Raw genomic sequence first — 22,068 nt, forward strand, 5'->3', positions numbered from 1 at the left:
CCGGCACTCTTCGACACATCTCCATGAATGAGAAACAGACTTGGCCAGACCAAATACTAAGGTAAACGTCCACGCGTGCCACTGAATGAGAAGCCTAGGAAAGCCATCAAGGAGGTCACCTCTATGGTGGATATGCATCTCTGTCACTCCGGTTTGGTTTCCAGTCACACCACGTCTTAATACATCGACAAGTGTGTGCTCGGCGCTCCCGCAGCTCAGTGGCATTTAGGAACAGCTTGTGAGTAGCTGTAAGCCTGTATTTTAGATCATTTAGATGCATGGGTTCATTTGGCCAGAAGAACAGCATTAGCTGCTAATGAGGACCGGAACGGAAAAAGGAACTATTAAACAAGCGCTACCGTATGGTAGCATGAGGTAAAGTCGTGAAAGGCCGAACTTAAGAGTTTTAGAAGGACAACCAAATACTTTAGCAGCCATTAGCCAGGTAGGTTTGTAATGTTTTAAGCAGGGATTCAAGGCTTGTCAACAGCATGGTTTGCAGAAGAGCACAACACATTACACGTGACCACAACTTGGCAATCTCAAACTTCTGTAAAAAAACGACAATTATCAAAACAGTCTTCTGACTGAACATAGACACCAGCTCGACCTCCATTGTTTCATCAAATATATTTTTCTCTCCTTTAATGTTCCACAATGCCATTGACATTCTCCGCACAGCAGTTCCCACAGGGTTGAGTATTTCACTACCATTACTACGATCTTATTACTAATATAACATGCTACCCCTTGAACAAGGTAGACTGTAGGGGACAGCACCTTTGAAATGGCTGTGATATTTACAGCCTCATAATTGTTCAAACGTTGTTTACATCGAACTGCTTCCCTAAAGACACAATAAAGGGAAGTCATTGTGTGCAGCAGCAGACACACTGTAGCCCTCCTACTGAGTCCCTGCTGGTGGTTGGTGCTGGTGATGAGGATAACTCCCTGATCTATTGCCATGGCCCCTGGGTGCGTGGGCGCGAGCTGCCAGCACTAGTTTAGGGCTTCAGATGAGAGAGCCTCTCATCCAAGGGCCCTCTGGTGGCCCAACACTCACAGGTGCTAAGACGAACACTAGTCCATGTCGACTGTGAATGGATGGCACTATTGATCCGCCAACCCCAGGATCCTTCAAGCATACTTGACTTATTTTGCATTGAGAGAAACTATGGAATTAAAAAAAATATATATTTTCACAAAGATTGTATTTAAATAAATCCGCTTACATACTGGTTGAATAGAAAAATATGAATGTGTAAGTATATTAAAATAACAAAATAGATTAATGTAATGTTGTTTCAGAAAGACAGAAGTTGGAACTTACTGAGATAATTGGGCAAACATGGATGGGTATGAGAATTGGTTTGAATGACTCTACCCACCTGATCCCAGCAATCACCTAGAGTAGACTAAACAATCACCTAGAGTAGACTAAACAATCACCTAGAGTAGACTAATCAGTCACCCAGAGTAGACTAATCAGTCATCTAGAGTAGACTAATCAGTCATCTAGAGTAGACTAATCAGTCACCTAGAGAAGACTAAACGATCACCTAGAGTAGACTAATCAGTCACCTAGAGTAGACTAATCAATCACCTAGAGTAGACTAATCAGTCACCTAGAGTAGACTAAACAATCACCTAGAGTAGACTAATCAGTAACCTAGAGTAGACTAATCAGTCACCTAGAGTAGACTAATCAATCACCTAGAGTAGACTAATCAATCACCTAGAGTAGACTAATCAATCACCTAGAGTAGACTAATAAGTCACCTAGAGTAGACTAATCAATCACCTAGAGTAGACTAATCAATCACCTAGAGTAGATTAATCAATCACCTAGAGTAGACTAATCAATCACTTAGATTAGAATAATCAATCAACTATTCCATTGTCTTCTGTAACTTGTTTTATAATAATGTGCTGAGGGGCTCTACACGTCAGCATTGAAGATTGAAAATGACCTATCATCGGACTGGTTGAGGAGGTTCCTCAGATGGGAGCTGTATGAACAACTTCTCAAGCTCTTAAGCTTTAAGGGTATAAACGGTATGCAAAAACATCATTCTGGTGTACATGTGCTTTCAAAGGCCCATGTCCCAAGTCTAAAACGCTCATAATTTAGAGTCACTTTTGATGAATCCTTCTATGTCCCTAGGCTTTTCTGCCAAGATTCAAAGACGAGTGCGAAACATCAAAACACGTTGAGGTCATTATATTCCACTCTGAATGAATTCTCCCATTTCAACTCTATAACTATCATTTTATGACTAGCTAGTCCATTATTTAGAGCCAATAGATGTAAAGTCATTCTTGGAAATAACAGCAGTAGACTACTGATTGACTTTTTCAAGAGGCAAATAGGGTTTTGTTTCGCCGACAGCCATCAGTAAGTAGTTCAGAGAGTCCAGTGCTAAACTATGAATTTCTGCCTCTACTGGAAAATGAACAATTGTTGACACTGTCTGCCAAAGATTTACACTATGATATTAGCAGACAGGATGATGAGTCACTGTTATTATTCAAACGGACCGGAGAATTGCAAAGCATTGTGATTAGTGTAAACAAGCATAATTATACTTGATAAAACCTACTAACTGTGTGCATTAAAATAGACCTTTACATCTCTACTTGACTTCTTTTTGTGTTTCATACTAGTGAGAGGTATGGCTTGGGAACATTCTGCCACATGTAAAACTATTTAATAGGTTAACAACTTAACCTGAAGCATCACTACATCACTAAATGTACAAACCTTTTGAGATGTCGTCAAGCCTCACCAGATATGAATAAAATAAAATAAAATGACATTGTATTGGTCGCATACACATATTGAGCAGATGTTATTGCGGGTGTAGCGAAATGCTTGTGTTCCTAGCTCCAACAGTGCAGTAGTATCTAACAGTGCAGTAGCATATTAAAGCGATTCGCAACAATACACACAAATCTAAAGATATACGTCACTCTATGAATCTCCATAGAGGCAACTTAGCAACCGTAAAGGAAGCTGGAATAGAATAACTTGGTTTAACGTCACCAGCTGTGACAAAGTTTTGTTATTCGCCGACCTGGCAGGATATTGTACCCATTCATAAGACCATGTGAGGCATTTGTTTTTCATGCATCAACAGACTTCCTGTCCTTGGAGCTACAGTACACTGCACCAAGTCCAAGATCAGAGGAAGAACAAGTACACAGTCCACCGTGGAATCGACATGATACTTTCGCGCTGCACTTCTAGTCAAGGATCTTCGAAGGAGTGAGACTACAATGCTTTGTCTGGCTTTCACGTGGTGCAAATGACAGCTTGCCATCCGCACAGTGTACCGCCAGAGATAAATTATGCAATAATCAATTTAAAGATGTTTGTAGCCGAGATTGCTTCGGTGTATGCTGTCTGATGTTTGATTTATTTCCAGATCTGACGCTTGTCTTCCAAGACGTCTGCTTTGTTTCGCAAGGTGCCGTAAAAATGTAATACTTTGAGCTCTCGGAGCAAATTATACCAATCTCTAACATTTTATGGCTGACATGTACTTTTAAGTTTGAGATTGGAGCAAATATATAAATCAACCTAGAGGGGCTCCCTGAACTAGACGGTGAGAGCTGAAGCACAGGGGCAGATGATGCTTCACCCGCTCTGAATCAAAACAGGCCTGTTTCCCAAAGGGAGATGTCAATCTTCCTGTGCTTAATATTTTATTATCTTTATTACCGTTGAATGACAAAGCAACCAACATCTGGCGGGCAAAGGGGACATTTGCACTCTATCTTTGATAAGTTATGCCACGTGAAACAACCACAGAGCGTCCCGCATCCATCCGGCTTAGTCCAGTTGAGATGCTGCGTTGCATAGCGCAAGCGATGTTGACAGAGCATGATAGAAACACAACACATGAGGTGAGGCAGGGTACTCTCAGACTGATGTCCCGGTAGTCTTTGTCGGCTTCGATTCTCAGTTCATATTCAATGCAACATTCAAGGAGAATTGTTCATTCACTTTTACTTAGTACATGCATACAATGCAAAGCGTTGTAATGAATAACATTTCATTCCATTTTCAATCCATTTCCAACTGGATTTGTCAATGTGAAGACTCTGGGGATTTGTGACTATAGGTGCAGATACTGCCTATAATAATACTTTGAGAGTATGGAGTGTGTGCTCCTCTTCCACACTTCATTAGTTTGGCTAGAGAACTGTTTCCACTAGCTTCCACAGCCACAAAGTCAAACGTGCTATGTCTGAAAAATGTTTGAAAACAAAAACGTGCCTAATTTTTTTTGCTTAATTACCCACAAGGTTAGCAGTGTGTTTAAGGTTAGGGTTAGTTTTAAAATCACATTTTAAGAAGATACATTTTATAAATAGGCAGGGTTTCAGACTTTGTGGCTGTGGTAACTAATGACGACCCTAGAGAATGCACTAGGACAGAAGCAGAAGATCAGACTCGTTGGGAGAGCCAAACAGGATGTGAAAGCTCAATCAGAATCCAAATTGTACAACAGAGGGGAGAGTAAGACTGCTTGGCTTTCGCTCGAGTGAGAGATGGAGGAGGGGGAGCATGGGGAGAGTAGGAGAGATGGGGAGGGGGAACATGATGAGAGTAGGGGAGATGGGGAGGGGGAACATGATGAGAGTTGGGGAGATGGAGGAGGGGGAGCATGAGGTGAGTAGGGGAGATAGGAAGGGGGAACATGATGAGAGTTGGGGAGATGGAGGAGGGGGAGCATGAGGTGAGTAGGGGAGATAGGGAGGGGGAACATGATGAGAGTAGGGGAGATGGAGGAGGGGGAGCATGGGGAGAGTAGGGGAGATGGGGAGAGGGAGCATGCGGAGAGTAGGGGAGATGGGGCGGGCATGGGGAGAGTAGGGGAGATTGGGAGCATGGGAAGAGTAGGGGAGATGGGGAGAGTAGAGGAGATAGAGGAGGGGATATGGGGAGAGTAAAGAATATGGAGAGAGTAGAGGACATGGGAGAGGTAGATGAGATGGAGGACGGGAGATGGGTAGAGTAGGGGAGATGGAAAATGGGGAGAGTAGGGGAGATGGAAGATTGTATGGAAGATAAGGAGATGGGGAGAGTAGGGGAGATGAGGAGAGTAGGGGAGATAGGGAGAGTAGGGGAGATGTAAGATAGTATGGAAGATGGGGTGAGTAGAGGAGATGGGGAGAGTAGGGGAGATGGAAGATTGTATGAGAGATGGAGGAGAGTAGGGGAGATGGAGGAGAGTAGGGCAGATGGAGGAGAGTAGGGGAGATTGGGAGAGTAGGGGAGATGGGGAGGGGGGGAAGAGATAGCCTGCCAACCTTGCCCCAGTGAATGAGTTTACAGACTGTGCATGCAACACGTCACACATCAGGTGCCTACAGATTGGGAAGTAAACTGCCGGCCATTCAAATGCTAATTCCGACTTCTCTTCTGTCACTCTCGCTTTTGGAGAGGGAGATGCACAGACTCGCATTGAAACGCCACATGGCCCCGACGAGTGTTCCCAACACGCTTTGTAGCAGTGTTCTCAATGCTCCTAGCAGAAGCTACAGTTGAAGTGCACCCAGTTCCCAGAGGTGGGCAGCATGCCACAGCCACCCCTTCCTTCACATACCACAACACTGTCACTACCTCGGGGTCTCAGCTGGACAGGGTTTAAGAATACAGTGACAACTTCGGGCTTTCGGCTGGGTAGGGTTTAAGAAAACAGTCACTGCCTCAGGCTTTAGGCTGGGCAGGGTTTAAGAACACAGTGACTACCTCAGGCTTTTGGCTGGGCAGGGTTTAAGAACACAGTGACTACCTCAGGCTTTTGGCTGGGAATGGTTTAAGAACACAATGACTACCTCAGGCTTTCGGCTTGGCAGGGTTTTAGAACACAGTGATTACTTCAGGCTTTCGGCTGGGCAGGGTTTAAAAACACAGTGACTACCTCAGGCTTTAGGCTGGGCAGGGTTTAAGAACACAGTGACTACCTCAGGCTTTTGGCTGGGCAGGGTAACTCTTAAGGATCAGACTTTAGCCCAAAATGACATACCCAAATCTAACTGCCTGTAGCTCAGGACCTGAAGCAAGGATATGCATATTCTTGATACCACTTGAAAGGAAACACTTTGTAGTTTGTTGAAATGTGAAATTAATGTAGGAGAATATAACACATTAAATCTGGTAAAAGATAATATAAAGAAAAAAACATATTTTTTTGTTTTTTTGTTTTATCGTCTTTGAAATACAAGAGAAAAGCCACAATGTAGTATTCCAGTTTAGGTGCAATTTAGATTTTGGCAACTAGATGACAGCAGTGTATGTGCAAAGTTCTAGACTGATCCAATGAACCATTGCATTTCTGTTCAAAATGTTGTATCAAGTCTGCCCAAATGTGCCTAATTGGTTTATTAAGAACACAGTGACTACCTTGGGCTTTCGGCTGGGCAGGGTTTAAGGGTTTACGGACACAGTTTTACCTCAGGCTTTTGGCTGGGCAGGGTTTAAGGGTTCAAGAACCTAGTTACTACCTCAGGCTTTCAGCTGGGTAGGGTTTAAGAAAACCGTCACTACCTCAGGCTTTTAGCTGGGTAGGGTTTAAGCATGACATTTGTTTTGTCCCTCCCCCCTCCTTCACTTCTGGGTCCAAGAGAACTTGAAGTCTGTTGGAGTTAGTGCGGTCATCCTCCTCCCTTGGAAAAACAATGTGACCATATGACAGGTTGGTAGGATGACGTTAAATACAAAACATGCGAACCAGTCTCCTTTGGTGACATTTCTAGGGCACCGCTGGAATTGTCAAAACAAACTCAGGACACAAACTGAGGAGGGCAGTAGAAAGCCCAGCACCTGTGACCATTCGAAAGGAGCAGGTGCAAGACTGTTCATTAGGCCACCCCAGCCTGACACTGAAGTCTTTAAGTTGCAGTCTGGGGCAACGTGTGAGGGACTGCCCGGGGACTGGGGCGAGACATCAAGGTGAGCAATGCAATTCCAGCTTGAATAATGGAGTGCTTCCCTTCAGCCTGACACCTGTGTTTCTCATGCAATTTCACCACACTGTCCCAGCAGCACCTGGGAACTATTTGGGCTCCCCCTGGAGTCACTGGTTCACAAACAACTCTCGATTCACAATTATTCTGTGGCTAGTTGCCATTAACGTCATATTGCAGACACTTTTATGCAAAGCAACTTACAGGAGCAATTAGGGAACATAGACAGATTTTTCTCCTAGTCCTCTCAATTTTTGAACCAGCAACCTTTACTGGCCCAACTCTCTTAACCGCTAGGCCACCTGCAGCCCCAAGAAGTTATTCTGCACCCAAATTGTTTCACGTCTCGAAGAGGCTGTGGAGAGTATAGCAATCACCTGAACAACATGAAGTGAAAGAGAATACCCCCTACGAACTGGGTGATGAATTATGTTCATAGAATTCTTACAAAGGACCCCCAGCATAGTACCGGCACTGATTTAAATCCATTGTAATGTATCAAACCGCAGGTCTATTTTCACCACAGGTAATCCCTTGATGAGTGCAGGTATGAAGTCATAATCACGCATACATTTCTACAGTTGCTAAGCACACCATATAATACATCCATGGACGAACCATTGTATGTTGGTAATAACAGTAGATTAATACACAAGGAGGCAAAATCCCCTGTGAGCTTTGGAGCCCACTAACAATAATGACTACACTGTAAACATTAAGACAGAAATGTACCGGAAGCTAAGAGAGGACGTAGGCAGCAGCCCAGCCTGCACACTAAAACACACACAGGCAGGGAGAATGATGGCAAACTATCTTCCCCAGCAGGCCTCTCTAGCAACATATGTTTGCAAGTAATTAAAATAAGTTCCCAAGTGGGTACCGTGTCATATTGAAATACAATGTGCAAAACAAATTACCTTTCCATGGCAGGGGACAGGAGACCAGCGTGTTGGAGGCTCCTGCCAGAGTGGGGAGTGGCAGAGGCAAGCTCAATTGATGTATTGACTTCTAATTAGTTTGTCAGGGGTTAAAGCTTTCCAGAGCAATGTAATAATTGATGAGAGCTTACAGGGAAACGGAAAGGTAAGAGCAGCAAGCCATTCCACATTAAGATATTTTTTTAAAGAGACTCCATCCACACGGGCAGAGGAGGTTGTGCATTAAATACATATTATTGTGGTTGAAATATTTATTGGGAGCTGTGAAGTTGTGACTGCCTAAAGCTGTAATGTTTGCATATACTGTATACAGGTTTCATTGTCATTGTCTGTGGAAACATAGCTTTTTTATGCACACACACACACACACACACACACACACACACACACACACACACACACACACACACACACACACACACACACACACACACACACACACACACACACACACACACACACACACACACATTCCCATTCTCTGTTCAAACTCTCCTTCAGATGAGTCCCAAGATGGGCTTGGCGAGGATACAATTGGTGTGTTTTACTGCAGTGTGTCTAAGGGGGCTTCCCATCAAGCAGACAGACAGGTGATTGGGCTTTGAAGCGGCTCCATCTTTCTCACTGATGAAGGCCAGAGAACGGGGCCTCCCCTCAAGACCCCATTAAAGGGGAAGTGAGGGGCCACGGGTTTGATGTCCAATCCCTGGGAAGCCTCTGCCCTCAACACATTGTGTGCGTCCCAAATGGCACCCTATTCCGTTTATAGTGCACTACTTTTGACCAGGGGCCATAGTGGCATTTGGGATGCGGGCATTATGTGCCACGTGAGAGTGATCACAGCTTATTAAAGTGGAAATAATGACTCCTCCACCTCCGGCATGAAATATTTAACAAGGACAAAGAAGACAGACCCAAAGGTGATTTATACCTGGTGAGCAAGGAGGAGGAGAAGGTGGACAATGCCTGTCCATACAGAGCATTTCGCTGTACCTTGATTAGCCTGTGCTCTGTTACCTTCCAGCACTATCCCTCATGTGAAATTAAAAGTTCCCATTTGGATGCATACAGCAATTCACAACTTACCTGTGCTACAAATCGACAAAAAGGATATTTTACTTCAATATTATTCCAATAGCTTCTTAAGAGAGGGTTATTGAAGCTGGTTGTTGTACAGTATACGTAATATATAAAATAGTTGTATTATTGCTAATTGAAGGCCCCTATAAACAGTAAACCATTTGTATTATTTGTTCAAGCATATGGACTACTGTGGTTTACTGTCGACATTGAAATACAGTGCCTTGCGAAAGTATTCGGCCCCCTTGAACTTTGCGACCTTTTGCCACATTTCAGGCTTCAAACATAAAGATATAAAACTGTATTTTTTTGTGAAGAATCAACAACAAGTGGGACACAATCATGAAGTGGAAGGACATTTATTGGATATTTCAAACTTTTTTAACAAATCAAAAACTGAAAAATTGGGCGTGCAAAATTATTCAGCCCCCTTAAGTTAATACTTTGTAGCGCCACCTTTTGCTGCGATTACAGCTGTAAGTCGCTTGGGGTATGTCTCTATCAGTTTTGCACATCGAGAGACTGAATTTTTTTCCCATTCCTCCTTGCAAAACAGCTCGAGCTCAGTGAGGTTGGATGGTGAGCATTTGTGAACAGCAGTTTTCAGTTCTTTCCACAGATTCTCGATTGGATTCAGGTCTGGACTTTGACTTGGCCATTCTAACACCTGGATATGTTTATTTTTGAACCATTCCATTGTAGATTTTGCTTTATGTTTTGGATCATTGTCTTGTTGGAAGACAAATCTCCGTCCCAGTCTCAGGTCTTTTGCAGACTCCATCAGGTTTTCTTCCAGAATGGTCCTGTATTTGGCTCCATCCATCTTCCCATCAATTTTAACCATCTTCCCTGTCCCTGCTGAAGAAAAGCAGGCCCAAACCATGATGCTGCCACCACCATGTTTGACAGTGGGGATGGTGTGTTCAGCTGTGTTGCTTTTACGCCAAACATAACGTCTTGCATTGTTGCCAAAAAGTTCAATTTTGTTTTCATCTGACCAGAGCACCTTCTTCCACATGTTTGGTGTGTCTCCCAGGTGGCTTGTGGCAAACTTTAAACGACACTTTTTATGGATATCTTTAAGAAATGGCTTTCTTCTTGCCACTCTTCCATAAAGGCCAGATTTGTGCAATATACGACTGATTGTTGTCCTATGGACAGAGTCTCCCACCTCAGCTGTAGATCTCTGCAGTTCATCCAGAGTGATCATGGGCCTCTTGGCTGCATCTCTGATCAGTCTTCTCCTTGTATGAGCTGAAAGTTTAGAGGGACGGCCAGGTCTTGGTAGATTTGCAGTGGTCTGATACTCCTTCCATTTCAATATTATCGCTTGCACAGTGCTCCTTGGGATGTTTAAAGCTTGGGAAATCTTTTTGTATCCAAATCCGGCTTTAAACTTCTTCACAACAGTATCTCGGACCTGCCTGGTGTGTTCCTTGTTCTTCATGATGCTCTCTGCGCTTTTAACGGACCTCTGAGACTATCACAGTGCAGGTGCATTTATACGGAGACTTGATTGCACACAGGTGGATTGTATTTATCATCATTAGTCATTTAGGTCAACATTGGATGATTCAGAGATCCTCACTGAACTTCTGGAGAGAGTTTGCTGCACTGAAAGTAAAGGGGCTGAATAATTTTGCACGCCCAATTTTTCAGTTTTTGATTTGTTAAAAAAGTTTGAAATATCCAATAAATGTCGTTCCACTTCATGATTGTGTCCCACTTGTTGTTGATTCTTCACAAAAAAATACAGTTTTATATCTTTATGTTTGAAGCCTGAAATGTGGCAAAAGGTCGCAAAGTTCAAGGGGGCCGAATACTTTCGCAAGGCACTGTATCTAGTTAAGTTAGTAGGTCTTTTTATCATTGGTCTAAATATTCTGTACAAGAAGCAAAATCATTTACAGTTATTTTCTCTCATTCAAGGTAGCGCCTGGAACACAAATACTGGCTAATGTTCCTTGAGAAGAAAGTATCGATGTATTTATTTTTCCATGGTCTTGAGTAAATTAGCTTTTTTCCCCCCATGGGGAATCTGGGGGAAAGAAGCGGAGTGAAAATGCTCTCCATCAAAAGTGAGTGAATTGGATTTTCACAAGATGAATGGCTCAGACAAGAGTTTACTCCAATTATAACATGAAGAGGCTTGAGTTCTAGTGCTGCCAATGTGGTCAACCGCAATTAAGGTCGATTGGACAGAGGTATCAGGAGCACCAATTGCGTAAACATATTTACACTGCTAGTAGAGAGAAGTTAATAGACAAAATGATAAATGACGCTGCAATCAAACATTTCCAACAAGAGATATCATCGTATAACATGACAGCTTCTTCAAATTACATATGCGAAAACCAAGACATTGAGAAAGTTATTTCAAACCACAGCTGTCTTTTCGATAGAGCTTCGATAGAGCCAATAGAGCTTTTAATTCAGTGCAATATTATACTGACTGCCGACTAAGGCTGCCTTGGCTCTTTGTGTGGCCATCTCTCTCCATTTCAACACATTTTCCATGGAAGTCATAGATAGGATTTGGTCAGGAAAAGCTTGAGTGGGTCTTTTATCCTGAGTCCTAACAATTCTAACTTTCCATTAAAAGCTGGGCCATACAGCATTGAAGCATGACATCAATATACGTAGCTGTTTTCATGGTAGAGAAGGATGAACGGATGTGTAACTTTTAACCCGTATCAAGGTTGGACATGAGCTAGTTTGATGAGAGCGATGGAAACCTACCATACTGGTTTATTGTGAAGCAATACAATGAGTCATTATGACATTCCACAGTTATTGACATAAGCCAGGCCTTACCTTGCTGAGGCCCAGACTAAACCTTTACCACAACTCTAGTGTACTGGTTAATCATGAAGCAATACTACTGTTACTGACATAAGCCAAGCCTTACCCTCCCTAGACTAAACCTTTAATATGACTCTAGTGTACATTGTAAAAAAAATAATATTGAGATTCCGTTAAAATTACACATTTTAAGTAGCCAAGAAAATTTGCAAAATTGGGTTGAGTTGAAAAAAATAGATGAATTAAGTTGACTTCAACTCACTCAAAATGTCATAACTTATTAAATCAAGTTGAGTTAGCAACAAACAATGTGTTTACTCAACTTAGAAATTAACCATGAAGTCAAAACAACCGAAGCAACATAACAGACTGTAATTGTCTTAACTTATGAAATCAAGTTGAATCAGCTAAGAACTACGTGTTTACTCGACTTCGAAATTCACAACCAAAAAGTCAAATCTAATGAAGCAACATAAGAGTTATGTTGACTGAAATTGTCAAGTTCAGATGACTTCAACTTATTTTGGGGTTGCTGAGCTCTTAGAATAATGCAACCGTTAATTAATTTTGACATTTACATTTTGGTCATTTAGCAGATGCTTTATCCAGAGCAACTTCACTTACTGAATTCAACGAAGGTATTTAAACAACCACATGTTAACAATAAATGTTTTTCTTTAACTGTTACTGAGAACACTTTAAGTGTTGTGTTGGTTGGTTGACTTAACTGAGTGCACTGCCAGTTTTCAAACTGGTGAAAAAGCTCACACATTGAGCAAGAGACAGATGGGAGCATAAGGTTCCCTACTGAAATCTGTGTTATATAATTGTTATGGTCAGGGTTAATGTTGTTATGTCAATGTATATATGGTCTACTTAACTTGATAGTAAGTTAGATTCATTGAAAATATGAAGTCATTTCAAAATGGAGGCTAGTTATTTCTACTAAATTGATTAACCTGCTGAGTGTAGGGGGCAGTATTTTGATGTTTGGATGAAAAACGTACCAAAATTAAACTGCCTATTTCTCAGGCCCAGAAGCTAGAATATGCATATAATTGTCAGATTAGGATAGAAAACACTCTAAAGTTTCCAAAACTGTCAAAAAATTGTCTGTGAGTATAACAGAACTGATATTGCAGGCGAAAACCTGAGGAAAATCCAACTAGGAATTGCCTCTTATTTTGAAAGCTCCCTGTTCCATTGCATGCCTTCCCTCCATTTAAAGGGATATCAACCAGATTCCTTTCCCTATGGCTTCCACATGGTGTGAACAGTCTTTAGACATAGTTTCAGCCTTTTATTCTGACAAATGAGCGAGAACGATCACATCGCATCAGTGGATGGCTGGGTGCCAGCAGAGTTTTGCATGCGCAGCAGCTTGGAGCAGACATTTTCCCTCTCTCTCCTATTGAAAAAGCTATGGTCCGGTTGAAATATTATTGATTATTTTTTGTAAAAACAACCTGAGGATTGATTATAAAAAACGTTTGACATGTTTCTACAAACTTTACGGATACTATTTGGAATTTTCGTCTGTCCCGTCGTGACCGCTCGAGCCTGTGGATTTCTGAACAAAACTTGCCAACCAAATGGAGGTATTTTGGATATGAAAATAATCTTTATGGAACAAAAGGAACATTTATTGTGTAACTGGGAGTCTCGTGAGTGCAAACATCCAAAGATCATCAAAGTAAGCGATTCATTTTATTGCTTTTCTGACTTTCGTGACCAATCTACTTTGCTGCTAGCTGTTTGTAATGTTTTGTCTGCTGAGAGAGATGTCCTTACATAAACTCTTGGTTTGCTTTAGCTGTAAAGCTTTTTTGAAATCTGACACGCCAGGTGGATTAACAACAAGCTAAGCTGTGTTTTGCTATATTGCACTTGTGATTTCATGAAAATTTTATTTTAAAAATTTAATTTGAATTTGGCGCTCTGCAATTCAGCGGATGTTGACGAAAATGATCCCGCTAACAGGATGGGTGCGCCAAGAAGTTAAACTATAAATAGAGGTTAAACTGACAATAAAGTTGACCTGACTTTATTTTATTAGTCAAAGTAAATTTGGTGCTAGTTAAATTAAGTTTAAAGTTGAAGTTATCCTAACTAAAGTTGAAATTGATTCAACAAGGAATAGTAGGTTATAATGACAAATGGTGAAGTTGACCTAGTCAAAGTAAATTTGGTGTAAATTAGGATAGCTTGAAATTCAAAGTTGATAGAACTTGAAAAAGGCCATTCAACTTTATGACTCTGATAACAAGCTAAAACAACAAATATTTTGAATCATGAATCATGAAGCAATACTACTGTTACAGACATAAACCAGGCCTTACCCTCCCCAGACTTGGACTCCAGAAGTGTCTGAGGCTGAAGATGCCCAGGGTTAACATCAAGAAGACCACCCCTAGAATCAGGGCTCCTCGCTGGTAACTCCGGTACCTGGTCTTCTTCTCTTTTCCGACCTCCACCTAAGGAGAACATTTTAAAGAAAATGTCATGGTACAAAATGTATTTATATAGCCCTTCTACATCAGCCGATATATCAACGTGCTGTACAGACACCCAGCCTAAAACCCCAAACAGCAAGCAATGCAGGTGTAGAAGCACCTGAGAAGCACTGCTAATCCATTCACACCTCAGCGTGGTTCATGTACATATCATATAATGTCGTTGAAGAAGTAACTATAATTTAAAACTTTAAAATAGTCTCTCAACACTTGGTATACACCTGCAGTGAGGATTTTTTTTATTCCAATGGTAGTGTTATAACATTGTAATAACCACATTATAACATGACATAATTTAAATAGTGTCAGACAATCATTTATTGATGCAAGATTCCTAATGTTGCTTACACTCCATAGCCTCTATAGGCCTACTCTACAACATTGCAGAAATATTATATCAATAATTATATCAATAAAAAACCCACATACTTCTTTATTATAGTATTAATGCGGTTCAGCATGTCATTTTGAACCTTGTACAACATTGCAGTCCCTTGAGAAGAACTAGGAGAAGGCATCTGAAAGAGGAATTGGAGATTGAAAACTAGGCAACCTTGCCACCTGTACAACTCCTTACTCTCTGTTTCCAGGCTTCCATTGATGAAGTTGGTGATAAACATATGCTTGCAACTTTGAAAAACTACTTTCTGGAAGTACCTTACTATACCCGCACGAAGTAAATAATCAGCATATGGAAAATCTGCAGTGCTTCAGAGATACTAAAAGGTCACGTTTATTAAATGTTTCCTCCAATTAAAACTCTCCCCACTGGACTCAATTCCCAGAGCTCAAGGCCACAAATGAATAAAACAGGGCTTTTGTTCCCCCTCAAAGCTCCAGGGGTGAGGGAATGAAATGTTCTAATTCACACTGGACTGCTTTCAAAGGTTTCCGAGGACCATGAAAAGAAGACATCGAAAACGGAGCTAACTTCGATTAGCAAAATTGTTGTTCCTTAAAAAAGAATTGATCAATTTTCTTGCATCTAAGGCAATGATAAAAAGTATACGTTATTCAAATACAATATCTTGTTTAGGAATGCAGAACAAATGGTTAATTAACAACTATGAATTAAGGTAGAATTGAATGACTGTCATTGTGCTTGCTAGGTGCTTGCTAAATGTGTATATTGGGCTTCTATAGACTATACTTATTGAGTCGTAATTTACACTAAACTTGCTTTTAAGGTGATAAGATGATGATGCTGCCAATGTTTGATGACTAATGTCTAACCAGCAAGAATATGGATTTATAGAGATGGACAGATAGTTTTCTCTCCGCGTCTGGATTTCTATCTGGCTTTCATCCCTGACAGATCCGATCATACTTTCAACATGAAGAATGCAAAAGTGAAATGTATGTATTTTAGTATGCACATATAATGCACATGTACACTGTATATACAGTATGTGGATCCCCCTTCAAATAAGTGGATTCGGCTATTTCAGCCACACCCGTTGTTGACAGGTGACTAAAATTGAGAATGCAGGCATGCAATCTCCATAGACAAACATTGGCAGTAGAATGGCCTTACTGAAGAGCTCAGTGACTTTCAACGTGGCACCGTCATAGGATGCCACCTTTCCAACAAGTCAATTCGTAAAATGTCTGCCCTCCTAGAGCTGCCCCGGTCAACTGTAAGTGCTGTTATTGTGAGGTGGAAATGTCTAGGAACAACAACATCTCAGCCTCGAAGTGGTAGGCCACACAAGCTCGCACAGCAGGACCACCGAGTGCTGAAGCACATAGCGAGTAAAAATGGTCTGTTCTCTGTTGCAACACTCACTACCGAGTTCCAAACTGCCTCTGGAAGCAACATCCGCACAAGAACGTTGGGAGCTTCATGAAATTGGTTTTCCATGGCCGAGCAGCCGCACACAAGCATAAGATCACCATGCGCAATGCCAAGCGTCGTCTGGAATGGTGTAAAGCTCAAAGCCATTGGACTCTCAGTGGAAACTCGTTCTCTGGAGGGGTGAATCACACTTCACCATCTGGCAGTCCGACGGACGAATCTGGATTTGGCGGATGCCAGAAGAACGCTACCTGCCTGTATGCACTGTAAAGTTTGTTGGAGGAGGAATAATGGTCTGGGGCTGTTTTTCATGCTTCAGGCTCCTTATTTCCAGTGAAGGGAAGTCTTAATGCTACAATGACAATCTAGATGATTCTGTGCTTCCAACTTTGTGGCAACAGTTTGGGAAAGCCCTTCCTGTTTCAGCATGGTTTGATCGGTGTGGAAGAACTTGACTGGCCTGCACAGAGCTCTGACCTCAACCCCATCGAACACCTTTGGGATGAATTGAAATGCCAACTGCGAGCTAGGCCTAATCGGCCCAACATCAGTGCCCAACCTCACTAACCTCTTGTGGCTGAATGGAAGCAAGTCCCCACAGCAACGTTCCAACATCTAGTGGAAAGCCTTCCCAGAAGAGTGGAGACTGTTATAGCAGCAAAGGGGGGACCAACTCCATATTAATGCCCATGATTTTGGAATGACATGTTCGACAAGCAGGTGTCCACATACTCTTTGTCATGTAGGGTATGTGATAAACCATAGCAGTAGCCATAAACATCCAATGTGGCACATCAAGGCACCGGGTCTCCTCTCAAGGTCTGATGATAGGAAACAGAAGGATACATAATCACAGGGCCAGAAATACCTATCATAAAGAGAATTTCTCCCAGCATGGAAAAAAATGTGTCCTAAGTCTACTCTCTCCTCCAGCAGCTTGCATAAGCAGTGGAAACTTGACTCGAGTACAGTTTAGACAGAATATCAATTGCACAGAGAAAGAGAGAGAGAGAGAGGGGGTGGGGGGGTGGAGAGGAAGTGAGAGAGGAGTAGAGCGTTTACAGACAGGCGACTGCCAGTCGACCAGTGTTAATCAGGTTTTAGGGTTGACAATCAGCCAGGTGGTTGGTACCTCTATAGCAGGACTCAGTCTGTGATGAGGGAGCCTGAGGACCCCTGCTGTTCTGAGACAGAAAGAGAGAGGGATGGAGCGCTTACTTAAAAAAATAGAAAGCTGCAAAAGCTTAACAACGGGGCAGTGGGGGGTCATGGCAGTGGGCATTTTTGCCATCCTTACACATATCATTGAATTGTGGTGGATTAAGGTAACACACAAACAAAACATTTAAATTATTCCACAAGACTAGTTTAAATTATTCCACAAGACTGGACTAAGAGTAGTCCACTTTGGATTCAGTACAATCCTATTGATTCCCTCTATTCACATCTTAGCGAGTCTGTTGTAACAATTGACAAAATCTTCACATGAGAGAAGAGTGTGATGGATGAACAGCTTCTTAATCTCTTATTGGAATGTACGATTTTAATTTGGTACCAAAAGCATAGACACACAACAGATGAAATAAATAGCAAGTCACTGTCACTTTTAAGAAGCAGAACTTTGTGTCCAACATCACATTATTCGGGAGAATATCTATGGATTATAGAGGCAATGTGGTTTTTTATTCTGTCAGAGAGCAATAAGCACTCAAAAACAGCCACAGACATATTGAAATCTCACTGTACGTGATAACACATGTTATTGAGGAATAAAGTCCCCTAGCTCAGGTGAGTCTGAGGAAGAATAAACAACACAAGGACCCAAGGAGGCAAGGTGGAGAGGAAAGATGAGTAAAATATGCCTCTGGAAACACTCAGGCACCAATATCAAGTCCCCTTCTATTTGTGATTCCAAAGAGAAAACATTCGGTGACTGTATGATGTCAGACATAACTCTAGGCATTTGTTTTATTTTATTTATCTTAGCCTCATCATGACCTTCAGGTCTCTCAACCCACCTAAAACTCACAATATACCAATTGCAATGGCTCTATTCTCTGTAAGGTAGTTTTTTCCCAATATGCATGACAAAATACTGACATTTGTTGTCATTGTAATTGCATTCATTGTCTTTTCATCACCCAGTAAAATAAATACTGAATTCATTACTACTTATTACCAATATCAATTAACAACAACAAAAAATACATTAAGACTCACATCTTTCCATAGAGCCTGTTGACTGCTGGACTGAGAGCTATTTTCCATAATGCAAGCCCAGAGGAGAATTCCTTCAGATTCACCCGTCCTAGCTGGTAAAACTACTGAGTCTCTAGAAGGAAAAAAGTCCAAACTTCATTCCATTGGTAATTTCAGAGTGCACTGAAAGGGGAGGGATGTTTTAGATGGGATGGAATTACCAAAACAATTGTGATTCCCATTATAAGAAAAGCAGATGTTTCCAGTGGAAATGTGCTCCAAACTCAAAGAGTGAAATATCTTTTTTTTTTTAAATCTTCATTTTATTTAACTCGGCAAGTTAGTTAAGAACAAATTCTTATTTACAATGACGGCCTACTGAAAGGCAAAAGGCCTGTGGGGATGGGGGCTGGTAATAAAAAAAGATATAGGTCAAAACAACACACAGCACAACAAGACAACAAGGTAGGTTTTTAACTATAAGACTCTGTACTACAGTCAGGAGAGTTATACTCATTTTACTTTAAGATGTATTCCTCTTGGAGGACAAGTCAACTTTTGAAAGTGTTTGAGAAAATACATGGAATTATGAGAAAGAGAAGGCTTGTAAAAGTTTGGCATTTGTGCTCCAGTCTGGCTGTCTAACCAATCTCAAGTGAATGCACCCACAGCAAACAAAGCAAAGACAGCAAAGACAGCAAGCACAGTAAACACAGCAAAGACAGCAAAAACAGCAGACAGCAAAAACAGCAAAGACAGCAAGCACAGCAAGCACAGCAGAGACAGCAGAGACAGCAAACACAGCAGAGACAGCAGGCACAGTAAACACAGCAAAGACAGCAAGCACAGTAAACACAGCAAAGGCAGCAAAGAAAGCAAGCACAGTAAACACAGTAAACACAGCAAAGACAGCAAGCACAGTAAACACAGCAAAGACAGCAAGCACAGCAAACACAGTAAACACAGCAAGCACAGTAAACACAGCAAAGACAGCAAGCACAGTAAACACAGCAAAGACAGCAAGCACAGCAAGCACAGCAGAGACAGCAGAGACAGCAGAGACAGCAGGCACAGTAAACACAGCAAAGACAGCAAGCACAGTAAACACAGCAAAGGCAGCAAAGAAAGCAAGCACAGTAAACACAGTAAACACAGCAAAGACAGCAAGCACAGTAAACACAGCAAAGACAGCAAGCACAGCAAACACAGTAAACACAGAAAACACAGTAAACACAGCAAAGTGACTAATAGAAACAACACTCAGGATGATGTTCCCACACAGTGTAACAGAATCCAATTCATTGCCTGTTCCTTTGTTCGACAAAGAGCTTACTTTGACACACAATGAAACACTATTATAATTTGACACTCTATGCTGTTTGACACCTTTACAGTCTAAGGCCATGTGACACTGTGCAAACAGTTAAGCAGGAAGCTATCTAACATCTGGTGAAATCTGGCAGATTTCCAATCTTTCAGGCAAAAGGAGGACTTGAAGTTGTCTGGGAGTTAAAGTTGATAGTCCATATAGTATGTTGCTTCTACAGCACTAACTTTAAAGAATGTTAAAACCGCTTAAGATAAAAAATAAAATAAAAAGAAGGGAATATGCCTGGACAAATCAACGGAATTGTCGTGGTGTTGTCCATGTCATTTTAGTAGATGGTCGAGGTAAATACTCCCACATACCTAGATTTCATAAGGAATAGGAATACCAAGGACCAAGGTCAGTACAACGGAAATCATGGTGAAGCAAGACTTTAGTGTGACATGCAACATTTCAACACTCATTAAGTCTGTCAGATCTGATAGCCATGCGGCTTTGTCAGCTTTTTCCTATTGATATAAATCTTTACAATTACTGTCACATTTTGCCTGGGTAAATCAAGCAGCAGCTATTTCAGGAATAGTGTTGTGTCAGCACTGGAGTCAAGCAGCCACAGACCATCCTCCTTGCAGCATTCAGAGCAATACTGGGGCCTCAACACCCATAGGATGGAATAAACAGCTATTTGGAGTCGAGTGTACGCCAGATACCTACAGATTAGAGGCGGGCTGATGGGAGCAGCTTGAGCAAACCTGGAAGAATGATCAATGTAAGACCATAATTTCAGTCAGTTTGCTACAGCAGGAAACAAGAAATGTGACTTATTATGTGGATTATAATTCATTTGTAAGGGTTGATACATTTTTCATTAGGGCAAATCAGGTCTGAAATTTCAAAGTGGAAATTGCTAACTTTAGAAGCCTTTTAAAACTCAAATACACTACAAGTTTGCATTTCCTGCTGTGGGAAATTCTCCGCAACAAAAGAGTGATTAAGATCCTACATCTGAAATAAACATGTACTCTTTCCCCTTGAAGCTCCATCGCTGACCAGCATTTGATAGGAATTTGATGAACTATTCAGCCTCTTGTCTGTTTTGTTGGCTGTTCAGACGCAGCCATGGAGTAGAATGTGAGGCACATAAAAGTTCAAAATAAGTGAAGGTGCAAACAAGGCAAGTGTAACTTTTCCATAGCTTTGATGGCATGTATGTCACATTCTTCTTCACCCCTCACTCTCTCTCCTCCCCAGTCAAGACCTTCCCACTCCGGCACAGAGCTGTTGAGGACACTCCACACATTTCCCCAGCCCATTGCCAAGGTACTCCAGCAGCCCCACTCTTCCCTGTCGCTACAGTAAGGCCTGCATCCATCTGGTCACGGCCAGTAGGCGCAGACATAGATTAACTGGGCTGCACGTGTGCAGTGAGACGATCAAGAGATAGGGTCCCATCTCTCACACACTAACAGCAGACGAAGCCAGCCCCTCCCTTTGGACTACACCGCAGCACCCCTGAGTGGCTCTGCACAGATCAAACATGGCCTTATTATCCTGTGTGATTCCATTATCCTCTCATGACCATTCTACAGGTACTGCCTCAGTCTTTCATTACTGTGGAAGGAGAGGTGAGGGCGGAAGGGAGAGAGTAAGTATTAACGTTGAAGGCAGTCATGGAAACTACAGCTCTGGGGTCTGAGGAAGGAGTTGGCTGCCTCCCTTTCTCTCTCCCTGCCTCTCTCTCGCTCCGTCTGCCTCACTCTGTCTCTCCTTCCCTCTTTCTCTATCTGTGTCCCTCACTCTCTCTCCCTCACTCTCTCTATCCGTCTCACTCACTCTCTCCATTCCTCTCTATCCGTCTCCCATACTGTCTCTCCCTCACTCTCTCCCCCTCCCTCTTTCTCTTTCTGTCTCCCTCTCTCCATTCCTCTCTCTCTATCCGTCTCCCTCACTCTCTCTCCTCCCTCTCTATCTGTCTCCCTACCTCGCTCTCTCTCTCGCTTTCTCTGGGTTGTCATGCTTCAGTGAGGAGAGGAAGAGGTGTAGCCCAGCACATGAAGCTTATGCACTTCACTGAGGAGCCTCTTGACTGTTTAATGTAGTGTAGCTGGAAACTGACCAGAACTGTCATTTATTCCACTAATCCTTTTCAATTCTGCTCTGCTATGTGCACAATTTCTTGGAAAATAACTGCCCCTCAAACATACACAAATATATACTGTATATACCCTATATTATTATTATTATTATTATACATGAGGTTATAATAGATTTGTCATTTGACAATACTGGTGTAAATGGCCGGTACTCTCTCAAAAACCAGGATGCTGCAGATGAAGTTTCAAATCAGGGTTCATCACCAGAGCCTAGTCATTAATTCATTAATTATCAGATAATTATGAGCACAGCAATGTACTAGGGAATATACTTCTCAATGACAAG

At 41.9% G+C, this 22,068-nt stretch overlaps 1 protein-coding gene across 1 annotated transcript in view; it reads right to left on the reverse strand.

The window, feature by feature from the left end:
- Positions 1–18,487, reverse strand: part of LOC139366403 (tenomodulin) — a 76,186-nt gene extending 57,699 nt beyond the window's left edge. The window contains exons 1-2 of the mRNA XM_071103851.1: positions 18,324–18,487; positions 14,135–14,269 (exon numbers count right to left, since the gene is read on the reverse strand). Of these exons, the coding sequence (XP_070959952.1) occupies positions 14,135–14,269; positions 18,324–18,371 (183 nt within the window). The 5' untranslated portion in view covers positions 18,372–18,487. The remainder of the gene's footprint in view (positions 1–14,134; positions 14,270–18,323) is intronic.
- Between the last annotated feature and the right edge of the window lie 3,581 nt (positions 18,488–22,068).

The sequence above is a fragment of the Oncorhynchus clarkii genome, chromosome 14 (assembly GCF_045791955.1).
Source record: "Oncorhynchus clarkii lewisi isolate Uvic-CL-2024 chromosome 14, UVic_Ocla_1.0, whole genome shotgun sequence".
In the NCBI taxonomy this organism is placed as follows: domain Eukaryota; kingdom Metazoa; phylum Chordata; class Actinopteri; order Salmoniformes; family Salmonidae; genus Oncorhynchus; species Oncorhynchus clarkii.